This window comes from Penicillium chermesinum (assembly GCF_028974085.1).
Source record: "Penicillium chermesinum strain IBT 19713 chromosome Unknown utg000007l:1.0-2695246.0:1.0-2697696.0, whole genome shotgun sequence".
NCBI lineage: Eukaryota > Fungi > Ascomycota > Eurotiomycetes > Eurotiales > Aspergillaceae > Penicillium > Penicillium chermesinum.
The window spans coordinates 1626478-1647275 of NW_026695317.1; the positions used below are offsets into that span (position 1 = coordinate 1626478).

Consider the following 20798-nt stretch of genomic DNA (forward strand, 5'->3'; position numbering starts at 1 on the left):
GAATTACTTGGTCAGGTCGGTGCTCTTGTCCATTGATCATTCTAATTGAGGTCTCCTTCGTCTGAGCGACTCATTCAGTGCTCTGCAAGCTGTTTCAATGCGTTTTATAAGGTGTTTGTGTGACGATGGATCTACAGTGGGGGTTTCCCCACCGACCTTGACACAACACGTCGGAGCCCTGGAGCTGATCTAGAAGCTTCCCGATCCGCTAGCCTAAGGAAGGTAAAGAGTGTGGCTTGCATGCGCTTCTTATTATCTGTGTATACTATATCTTACTTTTGCACGGTCTTCGCTTCAATTCGCTGACCATGCAACTTGACCAACTCCGGGATGATGAGGCTCTCGATCTCAATCCCATCCCTTAGGTCCATCTTCTTCCAGATCAGTTTGGGTATCAGGGCCCTTCTCTCCCTTCATAGCCTCCGCAAGGCCAACTTGATCTTCCACTCCAGAGATGCTCTTGCTGCGGCGAGACTTGGGTACTCGGATCCACCTCTCGGGCTGGTCGGGACTTATGAATACAACTTCCCACTTGCGAGTTGAAAGGAGGTTACCAATGACCAAGTGGTGTGAATATCGCTGCAATGCTGTCTGTGCCTTGTAGACCAACAATGAAGGATCGGTTTCCAGCTTGAACGAGACCACCATGCTTCCCTCCGGCGCCCAGCCATCTACAAGCCGGTGGAGGAACTTGGGCACGGGGTCGAGGTTGATGACCAGCTTCTTGCTATTTGCAGGCTTTTCCTCGTTCTCGCCAGTATAGATTTCTTCTGCCCCAACGGAATTATCCTTCTGGAAATGAGCAGGAAGCTCCGACGACTGGATCTTATGCTCTGCCATCCGGCTGCGGGGGATGAAGAAATCGCTGACAGCCGCTGCGAGATAGAACAGAGCATTGGCACCTATTGGCTGCATAATCTTGGCAAGTGAGCGGAGCTCGAACATGTACTCGGCCACAGTGGTGAATGGAAGCAGGAGCAGGCGGTTATGTTGCTTCGCATATCGGTACTTCCGCAAGACATCCCGCATCGCATCCTGGTATTCGCTGCGCACGACAATCCGCCCATGGTCCGAGTCTGCAGAGGCGTCCGTCGGGGGCGCCTCGTCCATAAAGTCCAAGAAACAGTTTGTGGAATGGCTGTAGTGTCGAGAATATGGCAGCAGACTGTACTGGCGGTGCAGGAAAATCACCGCGTACCCTTGTTCGAGAAAGTATTCTGCAGACGTGGCACCTCTAGTACCCGCGGAGAAATTGTCGATGAACCGGACCGTTTGGGTTTCTAATGGCACTGTAGTTCCACCGGAAGTGACAAGCACGACGCGGCGCTTGTCTTCCACATGTAGCTCAACGAATGCCCGGGCGAGAGCTTCGTGTTTGGGAAGGGCCTTCGGAGGGGGGTATTCGTTGAAGTAGACGGATTCGGCCTCGGCGGGCTCCATTTCACCGAATGAAGGGGCCATTTTGGTGATGCCACAGAAGAGCTCCTTCCAAAGGCTCGATTAATTGATTTGCGATCCCGGCTTCTATTGATACGTACTGGTGTTGGGGTTTAGTTCACAAATGACGAAACCGGTTACGCAGAGTCGAGATCAGATGCCGTACCGCTCATGGGCTAGAAATCCAAGAATCGGCCAGTGGAGTTGGGGCTGTACAGGTATTTGACCAGGAACTGCACCAGATCAGCGCAATTGACATGTGCTGTGAAATGCAGTTGACGCGGGCAAATATGGTGGGGTTTACAGCACGTCAGCTTGCCGCGCTGAACCGAACGCGGTACCCTGGCGATAAAGTTATGCTGGCCTGATGCAGTTTAGCGCTCCCGTCAGTCCGGCAATAAAAGATTATCTTCAGACACTTCACCATTGACATAGTTAAGTTACTATACTTCATATACAGTAGCTCCGAATCATGGAAACGGCTGCTGTCTGTACCAATAATCATATATGTTTTTGTCATTCTTATCTACAGATACCTTCAATGCGAGGAATGAATAATCTTCGGGCCAATCAACAATCGACTCTGTCCGTTCGAGCTATCAGTCATATAGGCTAGATTACAAAGTATGTACGGATGACAAAAGAAATGAAAAGATCACTGCAAATATCGACTTCTCAGCGCCTGGCTGATAGTGCTCATGCGGCTCGCCATGCCTCCATGCTGCATATTGCTCAATAGAGCTTCCTCCAACGCAGATTGAGTCACACTCGCATCTGCCCCTCCAAGAGAGTCACTGTCAGCCCGAGATTCATATGGAGACATCGATCCAGGTATCAGAATCATCTGACTCACCGTCCAAGTCGCTGAAGCTGCTTCCCATACTGGGTGTCCCGTCGCTGGCTTCTCTTCCAGATCCAGCAGTACTCTGAGACGTAATTCTAGGAGGGTCACCTACTCGCGGTCCTAGTCGGCCATTGCGATGGCGTTCACCCGGTGGGCCGGCTGCTGGCGCTCCAGAGCTGATTGAGCTTGCTGGGGATTCGGATGGCGCGCGGGGGGGAGCATCCGCTCGGTTTCGAAGGCGCTGCCGAGCAATCAGGGGGTCTTGGTCGAGACGAAGTGTTCCGCTGAGGTGTTGACTGCGCTGGTCCCGGGGCTGCTGCTGGGGTTCACGGGTAAATGGGAGGAATGCGGGCGTATCGTCCCCGTCATCGGAATCGCCGAGGCTGGGTCGATGGGTGGACATGTGCCCGAATCGCTTCAGCCATGGAGCTGGTCCAGGCGAGTCATCTTCGGAGTTGGATTCTTCTGAGCTGGAAATGCTGTCTTCTTCTTGAAGAGGGGGTGAGCGCATAAAAGTGGCCGGTGGTTCTGGTCTGGTAACCGACGGCCTGTAAGGAAGCTGGTCGCGCTTGGGGTCAGTATACTCAGCTGTCGGGGTTCCAATGCGCGCGTTGTCCTGATTATTGTGAACCTGATTGATGGTAGTTGTCGAGGTTGAGCTGGTACGCCTACCCGTACCACCGAGCACTTTTAAATGTTAGATGTGGCTTCAATTATTGAGAATGAGGGAATCCTAAACAACTTGCCTCGCTGAGGTGCTTCCTGTTGGCTGCTTATCTGCCGAGATGGTGCTCGAGGTCCTTTCATTCATGTTAGCCATCAAAATTGCACAATGTAAATGAAGTCATACCACTCAATAGAGGCACTCCTGCAACCTGTCCACCTAGTGCCAAGCTTCCAGATGCAGATCCTGGGCCCGGTGAAGGCGAATTTGACTGAGACTGAGTGGCCGGTGCTACTTTGCGCATCTGGGCTCTAACTTGAGAGAATTGCCGATCATAAAGGCATGCGGCTTGCTGATGAAGGAATTGAAGGGTGACGCCAAAGTGCTCGGCCCTGTACTGCTGTCAGAGTCGCGCTTCTTAATGCGCACATGTAGGGCACCTACAGTTCTTTCCCTGCGGTCAATTAGTAAACAGAAGATGGGGATTTAAAGCGGTGCACATACAATCAATATCATCTTTCGAGGGCCGGGAGAGAAGGTCCCATAAGGCTTGGTCTTTCGAAGCATTCCAATTTACCTGGTTGCGCACGTAAGTATCGGCGGCAACACCTGCAAGGGAGACGAGCACGTACTTGGGGTGGATCAACGAAGTCACCACGCTTACCCGGTACACGGACGAATACCGTGAATTGTTTCTTGCTGGGGTTCCCCGCCATGATGTTAATTGCCCGCGCCCGACGCGGTGGAGCCGCGGTCTAGCTCCGGTTCCAGCTGCCTACGATCGGATGTAGGAACAGCGAAACCTCAAGGTTAAGATACAAGAATATGGGACGGTGTGAAATGAAGATGGTACAGTGCGGACCCCGCTGATGTTGACATCAGAGCAGAACGCTGGGTGGAGGAAGATCGGCGAGAGGCGAGAGAAGAGTGAAGACGGACGACATCTTAGTTCATTGGTCAAAGAGCTCCGTGGTTTTAATAGAGTAGATGCGTGTACGTAACAAGTTGCTGCGTGTATGATCATGTGATATAGACATATTAGGGTATGGGCACGCTATTACCTGTATTTCCACTGTCACATGCACATGCTTCTAGTCTCATCTCCACATGATCTCACGTCGGGTGATCGATGTTGTTTATTGTATTCTGGTCTTGAAGAATGGCCGAATGAGCGTTTCAACATCATACCGCAGTCACCCCCACTTCTGAATGCTGGCACTTAACTTGTCACAAGTCCTTGAGGTATGCCCACATGGAAGTGGTGTGATCTGTTAAGCTTTTGCGAATGGGTGACAAAAAGTAGCGATCATAGACTACATGCAATAATTATAGAATCAGCCCCACTATGGGGTAGTTCGGGGTAAACCACCAATAAGTAAACATGAACAGAATTAGACGAAAAAATCTACGCGGACAAAGGAGGCCAATGAACCTGATCGACCTCGGCTTAAAGAAACAAAACATCTCCGCCCAATCCAAACCATCCATCCAGTCGCACTCTGTCCTGCCATGGCAATGTCATATCTGAGATACCTTTACACTAAAGCCTTAGCCACGCTACTCCGTGCTGTTGTTCTCACGTTCTTCCATTTGGCCGGTCGTCGTAATGCCCACCCCGACGAAGTACGCCACATACCGTGCCGTGATAAGGGGCGGACCATCAAAGTCCACATTTACCGATCGTCCGACAAAACAAGCCCATCGCCAGTTCTGGTCAATTTCCATGGGAGTGGGTTCATGCTGCCCCTGCACGGCAGCGATGATGAATTTTGTCGATTCATCAGCAGCCGTACCAAGTACGACGTCATCGATGTTTCCTATCGCTTAGCACCCGAGCATCCTTTCCCGGCAGCCCTAAACGACACCGAGGACGCGGTGAAGTATGTGCTCGGCCGGCCAGATGAGTTCGACTTGACACGATTATCGATCTCCGGGTTTAGTGCTGGGGGGAACCTTGCGTTGGCAGCAGCGGCCACGCTTTCCCTCAGGACACCTTTCGATCTGTGCTGGCCATCTATCCATCAGTTGATCTCAGTCGTCCGATCACCGAGAAAATCGCGCCTGATAGCACGGGCAGGCCCCTTCCAAACCGAGTGCTGCGATTCTTTAGTTCGTGCTATGTCCCTGGGTTAGATAGAAAGGACCCGCGTATTTCCCCCGCATTGGCGCCGCTCGAGCGGTTCCCGCGTCGGGTTCTCATGATCACCGCATCTGGTGACTCGCTCTGCTTGGAGGCGGAGAGGCTCGCCGAGTCGCTGAAGAGCGTGCCAGGGTCGCATGTGGTCTGTGAGCGGATGCAGCAGTGTAGTCACGGATGGGACAAGAAGCCCCGGGCGGGGCCGGCGCAGGCGGCTGCTACCAAGAAAGCCTATGGACTGGCGGTGGAGATGTTGAACGAGTAGCGGCGGGATCCTCTGGTATTTGTCATTGCGCCAACAAGTTTTGTGACACGTCCTGGGTTATCTATTCGGCCATTTGGAGCTTTACATTGTATATAGTTGGGAAGATCGCAATTTCCGCACACCGTACATCGTGTATCTTCAAGTAGATCATTTTAGTATCGGCCCCTAGTGCACCCTGTGCCATGTGGTTCCTGGCCTGATTACGCCCCATTCCATGGATCGACCTTCCAACCCTAAACCCTACGGCCCCTTCACTTCTACCTTTGGAGAGAGACACAGGTCAGATTGGACCCAGGCGATCTTTCTATAGTCCCAGGAGCATGAATCCCGAGACCTTTGGCCGGATCAGCGTAATCGGTGCCACTTTGCGCCAAAGTGGGCGAATTGCATCAAGGCTTCGCCCCGTGGGTCACCCGGGAGGTTTCATTTCCATTTAACCGTACTTTATAGGGGGTGAAAAAAATCATGAGGGGGAGATACTAATTTCTGGGTTCTTGCTTCTTATGGTTTCTTTTCTTTACATTTTGACTTCATTTTTATTCTTTAATTTCTTATGAGCTTTTGACTTTTTGGCATTCGCCTCTCCGGTCCTTACAGCAATTTCGCCCCTCCATCTTCATACTTGCTCGTGTTCCCCCCCCCCGATCCTTCGACGTCTAATAATAATCATTGGAGGGGCGGACGCGGTCAGTGTGCGCAAGCGACTCTACCGTGACCTCCACCAGACCCGATAGACTGAAGCTGCTTCGCTTCGAGCGCGCATTCCTCGCCTGCCTACATACCCTCCCCCGATCAATGCGCGCCAGCTGGATAGGCGCCGCCGCCTGTACATAGACGATGGAGACGGAACCCGATCCATCAACCTCAACTTCGACCCCCTCCGCACCCTCCACTCCTTTGACCCCGGCCATAAACCCCATCCTCGATGAAGACAAATACCGAGAGGAAGTCCTTCTCTCCCCCTCCGCAGAGGCAGAGCAAGCGCGGGCGCAACAGCTCTACCATGAAGCCCTGCAGCTAGGGCTGAAGGTGCCGGGAGTCCGCGCGTCGGGATCGTTGTCTGCTTCCGGATCCGGGGTGGTGGCCGATATTTCGTCGCCTATTTTGTCTTCAGGGTCTTCCACCGACCGAAACTCGGTTTTTGAAGACACCGACCAGACCATTGGACCTGTCTCGCCCTCTCAATATGACCATGTGGCCTCCTCTATTTCGCAGATTACTATTGATTCCGGTGCAAAGCCTGGGAGTACTCGATCAATGGCCTCCGCTTCGACTCGGCCCACTTCATATTATTCTATCGACAGCCATACAGCCCCCGGGGCAACCCCCGGGGGGCTTGGATACGAAGATGCATTGCGGCAACGGCGCAATCGAAACTCACTGCTTAGTGTAGCTTCAGCTGATAGGCAAGAGAAGCGGCGTAGCAGTTTTCGATCTGCGCTGAGTCGGATTCATTTTCGCAAAAAGCGTACACCCGTACCTCCAGTCCCAAATCTCCCCCCGGATGTGCTAGCTATGTATAGCGGGGGACAGGACGGTGGTGAGCATGTCCGTGTAGATGGACAGCCAAGGCCCCGCACAAGCCACGCCGATGATTCGGATCGAACGAGGACTCCGAGGCCACATCCTACAGTATATGACAAGGAGGCACTTCAAAGGAGTTTAGATCACCCGCAGTTGAAAGAGATGCAGGAACTGCATAAGATGGAAATGGAGAGGCATATGGAGTTTGAAGAGGCCGCTCTTCGCATCCTCCGGCGCCGACATGAGACCATGATTACTGAAAGAGAATCCCTCAACGAGCGTGAGGAGGATGAGAAGCGCGAAAAGGTGGGTCCTACAATGAATCATGTGTGGAGAGGTCTGGGACTAATGCCTTGCGACAGAATCTCGACGACACTGTTAATATCGAAGAACGTCAGCTTGCCGTGGAAATGGAGCAGGAGCGGGAGTTTGAACGGGCCAAGTTGAATTCCCGCACTCGAATTAAGCATATGGAAGGTTACTTTCGCAATGCAAGTCCGCCGCCCTCACCTGCAGGAACGAGGGATCGCTCTTCGGAATCATTTTCCTCTGAGACAACAGACAGTACCGCGCCCACCCGCCGATTCACCCAACAGCAGCGCGAGCAGCTGGAGCAACAATACCACGACCACAAAGCCATGGACCATCTCCACGAGGCTCGGATCAAAGTCTTGCGTGATCGTCAAGAAAAGCGACTGCGAGAAGCGGTAGCGCGAATGGAGCGCGAACTTGATCAATTGATCAAACACAATATCCAGAAGCTGCAAGATCTACAGAGCGAGCTCCACGATAAAGAAATGTCTCTGATAGATGCTCTTGATGCCAAGAAAACGGAACTGCAGCATCGGTGGCACTTGGAAGAAGCCGTTCTCCGCCGCAAGCTGGAAGTCGAGAGTGGACTGCCTTACGGCCCGTTGCCTCAGCTCTCTTTTGACAAGCACCCCGAAACTCGTGACTCTGCCATCTGCGTGCAGGAAGGCGAAGCTGAAGATCCCCCTGTTGAGCGGAGCAGCTGAATACAACATGACACTGAAGGTATCTCTTCTCGGCCTCTATAGATACCACCGAGGCCACAGTGCTACCTGGTACCCACATAGCCTTGAACTCAAACATTAGTTGCCGGCGTATTATACCCTTTTGGTTTTCTGTTTTATTTCTTCCTCATACCCATTCACTCTTGTACTTATTCTTGACTGCTTTGACACTACTCACCTGTGGACTCGGCACATATATCGCATGGCGCAGCTACCTGATACCGGAGAGGCATAGCATTGGTGCATCTTTGAATACGGCAGATAAGTTATAGATAGTTGAAATGTTAATTATGTCCATATCAAGCATGCTCGGTTCGATTTCAAATCGTCAATGGGTATCTCGCTCAGGGAGGAAAAGAAAAGAAACAGATATTAATTCAGGCATGTTAACCATCATGTTCCTTCAGTCTATCCAAAAGGGTCTCAACCCTCCCTCCCCCACCAGTCATGGCATCTTCGGTCTGTTTCACCCCCCCCTTGTCGCCAATAACGACAGCACGTTCCACGATGCCCGAATTAGTCAACTTGAATCTCCCAACACGACCGTCCTCCCACTCCACACGCACATAGCGCGCTTCGACAGCAGTTGCCGTCACAGAGATAACACCAGCCTTGCTTTCCGGCGACAATCTCTGGACAGCCGCAGCTTCCGATTCAGCCTCACTGAGCCCTAGTTTCTCCCTCAACAGCTCCACCGCGTCACTCCGCAAGTGCCATGCCACAAGCTCGCGGCGCAACTCGCGCACAAACGCATGTAGATCCTGCTTCCTCGCCCCCTTCGCCCTCTGCGAGGCCTTGGATAGCTCCACATCGTCAGTTTCACTGTCCTCCTGGCCCTCTCGATCGTGCCCAGACCCTGGAAACGGAAGATAAACACTCTGCAGCTTCGCAAGCGATATAAATGCTGGCACCGTATGCCGATGGACCTTGAATCTCTTCTCCGGGTCTCCCCGCGCGCGCTCCCGTTTCAGCAAAAGATAATACGGTTTCGCAAACCGCCCGCCCCGCGTACATACATCGATGCGTATCCCGAGCAGATTCTCCTTCGGTGCTGTGGGCGAGGGTCTTTGAATGGAAATGCTGTTGCGCCGAATGCTATTCGATGGTGGTTCGAGTCGGAGTGTTGGCTTGCTGCGCGCGCGAGGGGCGACACTTCGTCATGAAATGAAGTGGTCGGCTTTCGGAGCAGTTTCTGGATGGGGTCCGAGGCTAAGAGACTTGAAGCGAGGAAGCGCTTGCGGCGCTGGAGCTTTTGAACTGGATCGCTGTTAGACTTGGGCTATTGTTGCTGGTGTTGGGCTGCTCACTTTCTGCGCGAATGGAAACAATATCCGCGTCTAGCTCCTCCGCTTGGGGGTCTGTTGGTGCGGGAAATCGATCGTGTGAAGTCATGGTGATATGCGAAAAGATTCGAAGCTTCGATATCTCCGGTCCTCTTGGTTGAGGGCGAATGTGCCCGGTTGGTCGACGAACCCGTGTTGGTCTTAATCGACTATGTTCTAGATTTTGGAACGGTTTGTTTAGGGGATGTCACATGACCACGCATCACTCCGGACTGTTGCGCGTTCAGTTGGGTTGTTAAGCAGTATATTCGGCGTTAACAGTCACTGTGCCACTTGACAGGCTTATCTTCAGTTTATCGCCTGGGGTTCTAGGGGTGCTTATAAGTGGTGGATTGAGATGGTGACCATCGCCCCAACTGGGCTTGCTTCGGGCAGCGCGGCATAGTCATATAACAAGCTGCATGGACTGTACGACCAAAACCAGTCGCTAAGCCAAGCATTGTACTGTAGAAAACCAAAGAAACCCCCCTCCCTTAGGTCCTCATAGCGGGGCAAGAATCTGCAGATAGAGTAGATTTGTCAACCTCCAGAGTCGAGCGTTGAAGAAAAGGAATCCGACCCGCCTGCTCTAAGAGGCCAGCTTGCCTCTCAACTTCGCCTCCTTCCAAACCTTGGATCCTCCCCCACCTGCATGCCTCCAGTTGAGGCCCTTCTGTCTTTTTCTCATTCGTCTTCCATGCCTTGGCCTTCCACTCGCTACTGCTCGACTGCTTAACCAGAACGGATTTCCTATTTTCTTCATCTACAAAGTACGCGCCTTTCTTTCAAACCCCCATCCCCCCACCCATAAAAAGACACGGTTTCTCCACGCGACCTCCGACCTAGCCCTGCCGCGTAACCCAGATTCAGTTTAATTGAAATCACGCAATCAAGTCAAATTGGACATCTACTGCACACTTCAATGACACGCAAAAACGCTAGTCTCTCGAAGCGTCGCTCTAAACCGAGCTTGAAGGTTGCAACCGCCACCGGCCACAGCGGCCGCGAGAACGGCAAAATGAACCACGGCATTGAAATGCGCAAACGCGACACCCCCTCTACCGAATCCTCCGAAGAACGTACCGCTCGCCTCATGTCTCGAAACAGCTTTACTCTTGATGAGGACCCGGCACCCGTCACCCCGCAAACCCCCGGCATGACGACGACAAGCTTCCAAAATTTACCCCGAAGTGATAAGCGGAATTTCATGCTCCTATGCGTGCTATATTTTCTGCAAGGCGTACCGATGGGATTAGCCACCGGCTCTGTTCCTTTTTTGTTGAAGCCCTATCTTTCATACGGGCAAATTGGCATTTTCTCGCTCGCTTCATACCCATATTCATTAAAGCTGTTTTGGAGTCCCATCGTGGACGCGGTATGGAGCCAACGGTTTGGCCGTCGGAAGAGTTGGATTACCCCCGTCCAGATCATTGCAGGCTTGGCTATGATCTACCTTGGGGGTCATATTGAGGAAATGATGGAGCAGGCCGGCGCGAACGGTGGGGCTGGCGTGTGGAACTTCACATACTGGTGGTTCTTGTTAGTGTTCTTCTGCGCCACCCAAGATATCGCTGTTGACGGGTGGGCTATCACTCTCATGTCGCCTCCGAACATCTCATATGCCTCTACTGCGCAAACGGTCGGCTTGACAGCCGGCCACTTCTTGTCCTACACCGTGTTCCTTGCGTTCAACTCGAAAGATTTCGCCAACCGCTGGTTCCGAACTATCCCCGGCGAGACCGGCCTCTTGTCTTTGAGTACCTACCTGACGATCTGGGGCTGGACATACCTCATTGTTACCTTGGGATTGGCTCTATTGAAGAAAGAAGATCGCACCAAAGAGCGAGATAGCATTATGGACGTCTACAAGAGCATGTGGAATATTTTGAAGTTGAAAAACATTCAAACCATCATCATCATTCATCTTATTGCGAAGATCGGATTCCAGGCCAATGATGGGGTGACAAGCCTCAAATTATTGGAGAAGGGCTTTGGCCAGGACAACATGGCCCTGGTCGTCCTCATCGACTTCCCATTCGAGATCATGTTGGGCTACTATGCAGGAAAGTGGTCCACCGAGTACACGCCCATCCGCCTTTGGGGATGGGCATTTGGTGGCCGGCTTGCCGCCGCAGTGCTTGCTCAATTGACCGTGATGATCTACCCGAGTGGCTCAGAGGTTCCGCTTTGGTACCTGCTAACCGTCATTTCCGAGCATGTGATATCGACCTTCATGAACACCGTGATGTTTGTGTCCATTTCGGCTTTCCATGCGCGTATCGCAGATCCAGCTATTGGCGGTACCTATATGACTCTCCTCGCAACGTAAGTGTGTTTCTACCCCTTGAAGAATGAGCCGTAACCAATTCTCTTCTAGCGTCTCCAACCTGGGCGGCACTTTCCCCCGCTTCTTTATTCTGAAGCTCGTCGATCTTTTCACCCAAGCGACCTGCATTCCTCCCACTGTCGCTCCGCCAAGCGACCAGCTCAAAGACACTCTTGTCACCTCTCCTTTCTCTTGCGCCCTCGAACCCGAGAAGAACCGCTGCGTCAACGGCGGCGGCATTTGCGAGATTAGCCGCGATGGCTACTACATCACCAATATTCTCTGCGTCCTCGTTGGCACCATCACATTTGTATGGTTTATCAAACCTGCTGCGGATAAGCTGCAGGCTCTGCCCTGCGTGCTTGGCGATTGGCGTCAGGTGCTCAGCGAGACTAGTTCAGGTTCTGCGTGTCAAGCCTCCATCGGTCTCGACTTGTATTCTATATTTAGCCGGCAAAATGGTTGTAATAGACTTAAACGAAATACAATGAATGGCCTAATCTTGTCTCGAGGAGTAATCACGGTGCATGTTGAATTGCAAAGGCACGCAGGATACGTCCGTTTACGCCATTAATTCTCGTTGAATCCCCATCAATTTACACCGGCTGATCATGCGATGAGACGAATACCAAAACCTGCCTAGTGCCCTTGTCCACATTACACGGGCCGTGCCGAACAAGGATATTCGCCATGTTCCTCGCAAGGAAACCTTCTCGGTCAATCTAACCCCATTGCGCTGATCACTCAGCTCCTAATGCAGCCTCGCTTCCTTTTTCTGACACACCCCGAACCAGTCGTCGATATTCTCCCGGGGTCCGACTATTCAGCCAATGGCAGCGCTCAATGGCGCTTTTGCTGCATTACGCCAAGGGCTTTTCATGCAAACCCCGCTGGGTACCTGATTGTGGCCAAAATTCTCGTCCTCTCATTGAAAGAGATGGGATGGCGGGCCCTGACTCTGAGAAATCACGATTCGTGATGAACCCCGCTCACTGGTGCTGGTGATTTGCTAGGCTAATCTAGAATGGGATGGATCTTGAGCTGCATGTCAGAGTTAGGGGTCAGCTGGGTTGAGATAAATTCTCAATCCCTCTCTTGTCTCATCTCAGTCCCAAGTTCACGTTCCTTCAGATTTCTCCGTCGAGGATCATATTGAGAATCCATAGCAGAGCCTTCTTAAGCTCATTGCCCTATTGTTTCACCATGCGCCCTATCCTTTCTTCGATTTCATTTCTGGGTGCTTTGGTCGCAACTGCGAATTCTTCGCCTTTAAATCACCCGCGAGAACTACTTGCATTTAGAGCTGTGAGGCGATTTCCATGCTTAGCGTTCAGCCTCCTGCGAATGCGTACTAACTCTCGATATTCCAGTGGGATATCCGCTTTTTCAGCGAAGCGCAACCAGTCTGCAATGCGAATGCTTCCAACACCGATCTCACCCTAACTCATCGATACGGGGCTTCTATCCGCGATTGTGAGTCCTTGAGCGAGGACGGCACCAACGCAACTTTAGTGAAGAGCATTTCATGGAAGAGCCCGTACCGTGACGAGGATGACTGGTATGATCTTTGCATGTTCCGAACAGCAGATTGCTCGGGGGGCCAGTCATCTTTTGCAGGAAGCATCACCGATGGTTGGGAGGTGTGCTACCCATATAATGGATTCGCTGGGTGGACTGTTGTTCACCATGGGACTTCGTGCGTTTGAAAATGCTTATGCGATGGGTTATTCGAAATTTGCCTCATCATTGAGGAAGGAACGGACTTCTCTTAATGAAATGTACATATAAAGTGCAAACCCTCCCCTTAATTCAAAACCCCATGAGCCTTGGTTTGCATGAAAATCCCGCTCCAGCCCTCGCACGACAGTACCAAGTACCAACCTAGCGTACCGATGCAGCTCCATGGTCCAACAAGGAATGTTCTTCTGTCTCTTTACCCCTCCGTTCCACAATTTCATATCTATGCCCCGACGCGAATCGCACCTTCGACAAGCTTCCCTTGTCCCGTCTCAAATGGCTTCGAAACACCAAAGCTATGTTTCTCTCCAAACCTCAAGCACCAGTTGAAGAGCCCTTTACAGAAAACAAGCACCAGACCGAGCCCTTGGCTCTCAGCGCCCTAACCTAAGCACAGATCTAGCCCCCGAATCCCCAATAGCAACTCGATCAGCCGCATATGTCGTACACATGAGGCCTGAGAGGGCTTGGGAAAGGATCCTTGCTGCATTGATATCTACGTACGCGCACCGCTGGCGGAATAGATTGTCGGGCCTGCTGAGGGATCCGTTGCTGGTAGCTTTTGGGGGCTGAGCAGGGTTCTTCTCGTCCAGTTATTCAGGCTGTAGTGTGTCATGGAGAGTACTGCTGTGAGGTGAATGGTCACTTTGAGTTTTCGTCCTGATAGGTCTCCCGACCGTCCCAGATGTGCGAGGCCGGAATATATGTCATTGCACTATAGCGAGGGGTTTTGTCTAATGTTTTTTCGTTTGAATGAATCGACTGATTCTCGGACTACATTATATGTAGTTCGCGTCAGGTTGAAGCTTACCTCGACGAATCCTATGAATTCAGAATATATGAGGGTACACACTTTCTACTCTCTAGCCACACAATTTCAATGGAATCGTGCGAATACACCATTACTGACAATACAGACCTCTAGTAATGAATGTCCAACAAATAACCCACTACCATGCCAACGGACGACCCTCCATGGCTGCACTTCATTCAGTATAAAACTAAACCGAAGTTTACCACAATGTACGGTGGAACTCCGATAGCTCCGCCGATCCACTTGAACTTTTTTCTTATCGCACCCATCCCACCTCACCATCTCCAAAGCAAAAATCTACGAAGCAACGTCACTACCTCCAAAGTGCTGCCGACCCCAGGCTCCAAATATCCTGCCAAAAAGGGCCATGACACCAACGCACACCGACTCCAGTTCCGCGAACTCCGCCCCTCCATCCCCCGCAACCACCATGTCCGCCGACAGCAACACCACACACCCCGCCGCGAACTCCCTCGACGACATCTTCGGCTCCTCCCCCCGAAACAAGCAGCACCCTCCTACCCCCAGCTGCAGAGCGCGCACCCGCACCCGGAACCGGGGGCGAACCATCCGACCTCCCCTCCCTGCGCCGCCAACACGTCACAGCCGGCTACCGCGATGGGCTGTCGAAGTCGAAGGGCCAGCATGTGCAGGCCGGGTTTGACGGCGGGTTCCCAGTCGGCGCGCAGCTAGGGATGCGGGCGGGGACGGTCCTCGGGATTCTAGAGGGGATTTCTCGCGGTCTAGAGGAAGGGGGGGAGGCGTTGCGAAGAAGCCCGGTGCGCGGAGCGCGGGGCCTTCTACGGCTGCTCCGGAGGAAGGACGTCGGATCGAAGCACGGGCCCGGGTCCGGGCGCAGGTGCGCAAGATTTACGAGGATGCTGTGAAGGCTTTGGATGTGCAGGCTGTGTTTGCGGGGAGTGGTGGGCCTACGGTGGGAATGCAGCTGGGGCCTGATAGGCATCAGGAGGCGGGGGAGAGGAAGGAGGGAGGGAGCAGAGGAGGCACTGAGGAGGAAGGGGGATGCAGCGATTACGGGGTGGGAGGAGAAAGTTGCGGTGCCGAGGTGGGAAGAAAATATGGAGGCATTGGAGTTCAAGGAGGCTGCGGGGAAGGGCCAGGGAGATGAGGGCACGGGTGACCGAAGTTGAGTTGATCAAGGGAGCTCTCAGGGTCTTGGTCAATGGATCAATTTTCGCGGAGGCTAGGACTATATACTTCCTGGGCCTAGGTCCGCCCACTCCTCCCGTTCCACACCAAAGGGGGTTCGATCTGGCAAGGGAACCCTTCTTTTTGGCTTCCCAGGGTGGGATCAGAGATTTCTGTGTTTGTCTGTTTCCCTGCAGGGAACAGGGGTTCGTGAAGTCCTGCAAGTGGCCCTTGCTATTAGAACCAGTGCTAACGGCCCCGTTGACCGGTCCGGTTCCCTACTCGATAGGCTTTGGCTGAGGCCTAGACATCTGAGTCTTTTAGCCGCCGTAAAGGAACTGCGCTCCGCTGGAGGCGGCACGGAACGTCGACGCACCATAAAGGATGAAACAAAACAAAGGGTCTTGTTTGAGAGACAACATGGGACTCCCAATTGGGTCATATGCAGGACAAGATTATTGAGCTACAAAGAGATGAGAAGTGGGATGTGCAAGGAGGGCATATGTACTAAATATCCAGTTGGATCCCCCAAGATTAGTGTATCCTCGATCCTAGAGTTGGGATAGGAGCAGTCACTTTTGTTGAAGGAATTTTGCTGAGGCTTGTATGTTTGTCAAGACTAGGTAGATGGCTTAGCAAACAAGCCACGAAGCAGCCAGCCTGTTCCAGACTAATCCATCAGGGGTGGGCCCATACAGCAAACTAACTCCGATAGATCTGAAACCCATCGTACTGGCTCGGACCCGGGAGACTCGAATTGCAGCCGGAACAAGGAGGTAGACTTTTGGCGATGAGACTGGGTCTGTCTACAGAAAAGCCCCACTACGACAAAAGGACCGAGTGCTTGTGGAGACCAGATAACCGTTTTAGTGTCAATCGAATCGACTCGTCTGGAATGTGAGATCGAAGAGGCTGAAGTATGATATCATATTCCTAAGGGATCGTTGTGGTGGCCATGGAGCGAGCAATTCCGAGTTGCCTTACACTTGAAGTAGCAATGGTCTGCGCTGTGGCAAGATTGGGCGACAAAGTACATACCAAGTGAACCTTTCCTTTTCAACGGTAGCGACAATACGGAACTGAGGACGTTGCCGACGCAAGGGGTCGGGTTTCTCGTACAGGCCTGAGCGGGTGCCGCTTTAAACATCATGTTTACTAGGAATTCATGTGATTATAGCCGAACTCTCCATTTAGTTTTCTTCATCTTTTGCATCACGTTCTGAGTGGTTATTGAAAGATGTCACAGTTGAGCCTGCATGGAGAATACGGACTCGGGCATTTTTAGGGCTAGAGCTCCTTGAGTCCGAGCCCGCGTTCCGAAAATATATACTGTGTCGATAACTCCGAAGCTCACCAGACATCCCCCGGTAAACATGACTTGATACGGAATAATTTAGCCATGTTTATTTCAATCTGAAACGAAAACCACTACTACTATTTCTCACATAACGGACCGGGGCTTTATGAGGTAGACCAGCGTCGCATTTCGCTAGTAAGAAATCATAAACCAATAACCTCAGCTAGTTTGTACCTGCACCGAACAGCATCTAGGCTTCCACACAAAAGCAGCGGCACATACGAGCTAAATTGGTCCTGGAGGAGCTGAAACACAAAAGTACATGTCCCTTTTGGGCGCCTCTCCACAACGTGGGCCAAAGATGACGCGTTGCCGCCACTCCAAGCGCTTCAAACTCAGACAGAGGACGTCTATTCTCTCCGGGTAACACTCTCGTAGGCTAGATGAAAATACGAGCTTCAAATACTCGTAAACCAGAATAACCATCCTTCATAAGCTGCTACACCTGAGCGCCGAATTTATCCCAGGCGTGTGTGCGTAGGCGGCAACAGAGAAGGCTGGTGCGCGTTCTCGCTTAGCTCAAGGCGCAAAGAAAACCCAGGGTGGCGGTGCTGCGACCTGTAAGCTACTGATCAGCATCTCGGATACGGAATCTGCAGCTCGCGACCCCGACCCGGGAGCCAGGGTGGCATCCCTGCCGGCCATCTGAGGGGGGGGGTTCCGATGAGCGGAGAGCTGCAGGGCGATGCGTTAGCGTATATGCAAGCTGTCAAACGGGGAAAATAAGCTCAGAGACATTCGCAATAGTCCGCAGACGAGAATAGCAAAAGTCTAGACTATGGAAATGAGGCTGAGACGTTTCATAATTATTTCCTTCGTGCATCAATTAGAGGCGGGAAATAGCACCGAAGCAATTATTGTGATGCAAAGTAAGATAACGACGCAGAATAATACAATGAGATATTGATTGCTCCCGTAGCATCCTCGAATACCATAGGTTCAGTGTCTTACTACGACGTGGGAGAGTAGGAAAGCCGGACATTCCGGAATAATGGGATTGTTTTGACCCGACAACGAAGGGCGGAATGCAGAGGTAGTGGTCATGCGCAGGTTGCATTATTACATTCTTCTCATTTTCGTGATTCATGTAATATTTCCTTCTCGAGCTGCGAACAAATATAGAAATAGAAAACGAGATTCTTGACTGGGTCGGACATGGCCCGCCGTACACCGTATTGCTTTATGTCATTATAGGAGGTCGTACATGAAGGCGGATAGAAGGCCAAAAGAAAAAAAAGAGAGAAAAAAGAAAGAAAAAGACATGGTAAAGGCCGTGGAAATCGGTACAGGACATTGACAGGAATCATGGCAAGGAAATTGGCTAGTCGTGCAGCCAAGGGCAGAACAGGGTAAGGTGAAAAGGAGCGATTGACAGTGGCCTAAGCCGTAAGGTATATTAATGAAAGTGAAACTCGTCAGAGTCAGTGAAGTCATTTTTTAAGACATTTATTCATCGAATGTCATTGAGATGTGGTATCGAGCGTGTATTCGATAGAGATGCGTGGCTGCTGCCAGTCGGGAAGAGCGCGCCGTAGCGAGTTCGATAGAACGTATGACATGAAAGTGAAGCAGTAGTTGTCGTTATCGTCGAAGCAAACACCGGAATAATAAACGCCGCCGCCGTCTAGTAACTTTTGGGTTTTACATAGGGGTTGGTATGTTGGTTTTCTTTGTTCTCGCACAGTTGAGGAAGCGCAGGGACTCGAGCATTCGTCGCATGAGCGGCTTGGGCTCCTCAGCAACAGCTTCTTGGAAAGTGGCCTCCGAGTGCTGCTCAAAGCAAAGGGAAGTGAGTCTTTCTTTGTCAGACTTGGCAAACTCAGGCGTGTTGGATCGCTTGCGTCGAGTCTTGGCCTGGAACGCAGCGGCAGCAGACCAGTCAATATCTGAATCGTTACCACTGCTATTTTGCCGAGACCGGGCCTTGAGTAATGATGTGGTAGATGGAGCAACCAGACGAAGAGTCTGCAGAGGGTGAGGCCGCAAGCCATCCCGGCTGGTACTAGGCCGGCTAGTACTAGGTCGGTCGAGACTAGCACTTCGAAGAGCATCAGGCACGGGCTCTCCAATGGCATCATCTGGCAAGCATGGGAACTTCTCCGAGACCTGGTCATCGAGCATGGTCTGATGAAGTCTCGGTTGCGACTTGGCGGCACGTAGCTTGGCCTTGCTACGGACCTTCCGTAGAGTATCGATTGGCTTCCTCGACAAAGATTTATGGCTAATAGACTCGTTATCCGAGTCCGACTCCCAAACGGACTGCTCGCCGTGTGCATCCATGGTGGACATTGACGGCCTCTCCATCGATGTGCGAGTCATTTGACGTGAGATAGGTGGGGAGCTGCCCACAGGGCTCGGCATAGGACTCGGGTAGTCGTTCGCAGGAATGAATAACGCTTGATCAAAATGGGTCGCGTGTGGTTCCATTGTGACGGGGTTGATCAAACTAGGGGGCGAGATCATTGACGCATCCACATAAGGGCGTGTTCCCGGACTTGATTGCTTTCGGCGCGAGCTGTGACAGCTTGGACCGCGCGATAAGTTGGGCAAGGTGGGATGAGCCTGTCTCCTCCGACGGGAGGAGGACGACATACTTGATGTTTCGTATCGCATGGTGTTGAGTGTGGCGGGCTCAGCCGGGGTGGTAGGACGAGTGTGAGCGGGAGTAAGAGCCGCGATGGGCGGAGGTGGTGGAAGAGAATATTTAGGTGGATTCGACGCAGGAAGATGCGATGGACGCTGGGATTCAAGTTGCGCTTGCTGCGCGTGGTGGTAGAGCTTTTCCGTCGCTTTGAGCACTGCGTCTGGGCAGGAAGTGGATGATTGAGAGTAGGTAGAGGAGAAAGAGCTGCTAGGTGTCAGATCCGGTGTGGTGCTGACCGTCTGCACCGAGCTGAACGAATCCTGGCTGCTATGCAGCGTGTTTCGTTCGTCTCTGGACGAAGTATAGCGATGGAAGATCAAGCTATTCTCCAGTTCCAATTGAGCTAGTGTTGAACGGTCTGGCCCGGTGTACTTCGAAGATGTCTTCTGGTGGTCGACAGTATAGTATTGGCTGTTGTCTGCACCAAATCTTTCATCGCAAATGGCCGGGGTATAGCTATCGTCCGTGGGGGTAGCTGCCAAGGACTTTTCCAGGTAAAAGGGATCTGGGTTGGAGTCCTCCAGTCCCCTATAGCCGCCCTGAGGCAGGTAGGTAGATACGGGCTTCGCCGGGGAAGAGGATGGCAAGCAGATGGTCGTTTGCGATAGGTTCTGGTCCTGTTGTAAAACTTCCAACTCGCCCGAACAGTGGCAACCTCCTCGATCCATGGACTGTGGTTCCGATAGCGAATGGATAAGATAGAAAGGCGAAGATCCAGGCCAGTGGATCTTGAACACAGCACAGGATAAGATAACTGCGATAGTTGCCACTGGGAAGAAGGAATGAGGAATGGATCGAGCCACACGGGGGAGGGAAAGGGGGATCTGTTTATAGATTGGATCAAAATAACGCGGCCCCTCGTACAAGGGCTTAGTATTTCCCCCCCGGGGGTGGGAAAATAGATCGATGCATGCCAATGCAGGTAAACAAAAGGTTGAGCACAGACGATCATGACCTATCCGACCTTACATGACGTCCCTTTCCGCAGTACAGTAGGGATGAGGTTGCAGCAAGGACCAGCTCCTCGGGCTCCCAGCAAGGGCGCGGAAGAGGGTCCGGTGTTTACGGTAGGGCTGCGTGCTCGTTGTACTTTTGGTTTTCCACCCAGCCATCCAATGGGCCCCCCCTATTGCTGGGTATCAGTGTTCCGCTATTCCGCTACCCTGCTACATACCCTCTTGAGCTCCTGAGGCTTGTGTTCTCACCGGGCGCCGGGACCTGCGTGCCCCAGGAGCAGAGCCGGCTCGTCTTCCCCCTCGGAGAACCTGAAGGACCTTCTGCTCGACGGCTCGAACCCGGGCCATTGACAGATGCAAACTGCAGTAGAAACTTCCTCAGATCCCATGCAGAGCGCGGCCTCGCGAGAATGTGAGATATCAGCCTCTGGCAGCAAACTTGTCCCGCGGAGGCCATCCCGGATCAGCCACTAACGCTGCCCCACAAGATCGCCCTAATGCCTGTGGCCGTGGCAATGGTGTTTCGACAGCCACACTTTACAGGATCTGTGTCTGCCCTCACATTCCTGAGAGCTCCATTCCTGGCAA

General features: G+C 52.3%; 8 protein-coding genes across 8 annotated transcripts; 4 read left to right on the plus strand and 4 right to left on the minus strand.

Moving 5' to 3' along the window:
- Positions 1-348: 348 nt before the first annotated feature.
- N7468_009343 (phosphopantothenate--cysteine ligase CAB2) lies at positions 349-1461 on the minus strand (the record flags this gene model as incomplete). The annotated part of the gene is made up of 1 exon (XM_058478639.1): positions 349-1461. One exon carries the CDS (start codon positions 1459-1461, stop codon positions 349-351), a length of 1113 nt encoding a protein of 370 aa, XP_058326969.1.
- A 631-nt stretch (positions 1462-2092) lies between these two features.
- N7468_009344 (uncharacterized protein) lies at positions 2093-3661 on the minus strand (the record flags this gene model as incomplete). Its single annotated transcript, XM_058478640.1, has 7 exons — positions 2093-2217; positions 2291-2968; positions 3028-3081; positions 3132-3337; positions 3390-3399; positions 3450-3522; positions 3578-3661. 7 exons carry the CDS (start codon positions 3659-3661, stop codon positions 2093-2095), a joined length of 1230 nt encoding a protein of 409 aa, XP_058326970.1.
- A 793-nt stretch (positions 3662-4454) lies between these two features.
- Positions 4455-5347, plus strand: N7468_009345 (putative esterase/lipase; the record flags this gene model as incomplete). Its single annotated transcript, XM_058478641.1, has 2 exons — positions 4455-4849; positions 4915-5347. The coding sequence occupies 2 exons, from the start codon at positions 4455-4457 to the stop codon at positions 5345-5347; spliced, it is 828 nt and encodes a 275-aa protein (XP_058326971.1).
- An 837-nt stretch (positions 5348-6184) lies between these two features.
- Positions 6185-7887, plus strand: N7468_009346 (uncharacterized protein; the record flags this gene model as incomplete). The annotated part of the gene is made up of 2 exons (XM_058478642.1): positions 6185-7177; positions 7234-7887. The coding sequence occupies 2 exons, from the start codon at positions 6185-6187 to the stop codon at positions 7885-7887; spliced, it is 1647 nt and encodes a 548-aa protein (XP_058326972.1).
- Positions 7888-8291: 404 nt separating this feature from the next.
- N7468_009347 (uncharacterized protein) lies at positions 8292-9297 on the minus strand (the record flags this gene model as incomplete). The annotated part of the gene is made up of 3 exons (XM_058478643.1): positions 8292-9032; positions 9059-9162; positions 9213-9297. 3 exons carry the CDS (start codon positions 9295-9297, stop codon positions 8292-8294), a joined length of 930 nt encoding a protein of 309 aa, XP_058326973.1.
- An 852-nt stretch (positions 9298-10149) lies between these two features.
- On the plus strand, positions 10150-11986 carry N7468_009348 (SD08430p; the record flags this gene model as incomplete). Its single annotated transcript, XM_058478644.1, has 2 exons — positions 10150-11552; positions 11605-11986. Coding segments are annotated over 2 exons (1785 nt in total), but the record flags the coding sequence as incomplete, so codon positions are not given.
- Positions 11987-14311: 2325 nt separating this feature from the next.
- N7468_009349 (essential protein Yae1) lies at positions 14312-15255 on the plus strand (the record flags this gene model as incomplete). Its single annotated transcript, XM_058478645.1, has 3 exons — positions 14312-14703; positions 14783-15038; positions 15124-15255. The coding sequence occupies 3 exons, from the start codon at positions 14312-14314 to the stop codon at positions 15253-15255; spliced, it is 780 nt and encodes a 259-aa protein (XP_058326975.1).
- A 2996-nt stretch (positions 15256-18251) lies between these two features.
- Positions 18252-19922, minus strand: N7468_009350 (uncharacterized protein; the record flags this gene model as incomplete). The annotated part of the gene is made up of 1 exon (XM_058478646.1): positions 18252-19922. The coding sequence occupies one exon, from the start codon at positions 19920-19922 to the stop codon at positions 18252-18254; it is 1671 nt and encodes a 556-aa protein (XP_058326976.1).
- Between the last annotated feature and the right edge of the window lie 876 nt (positions 19923-20798).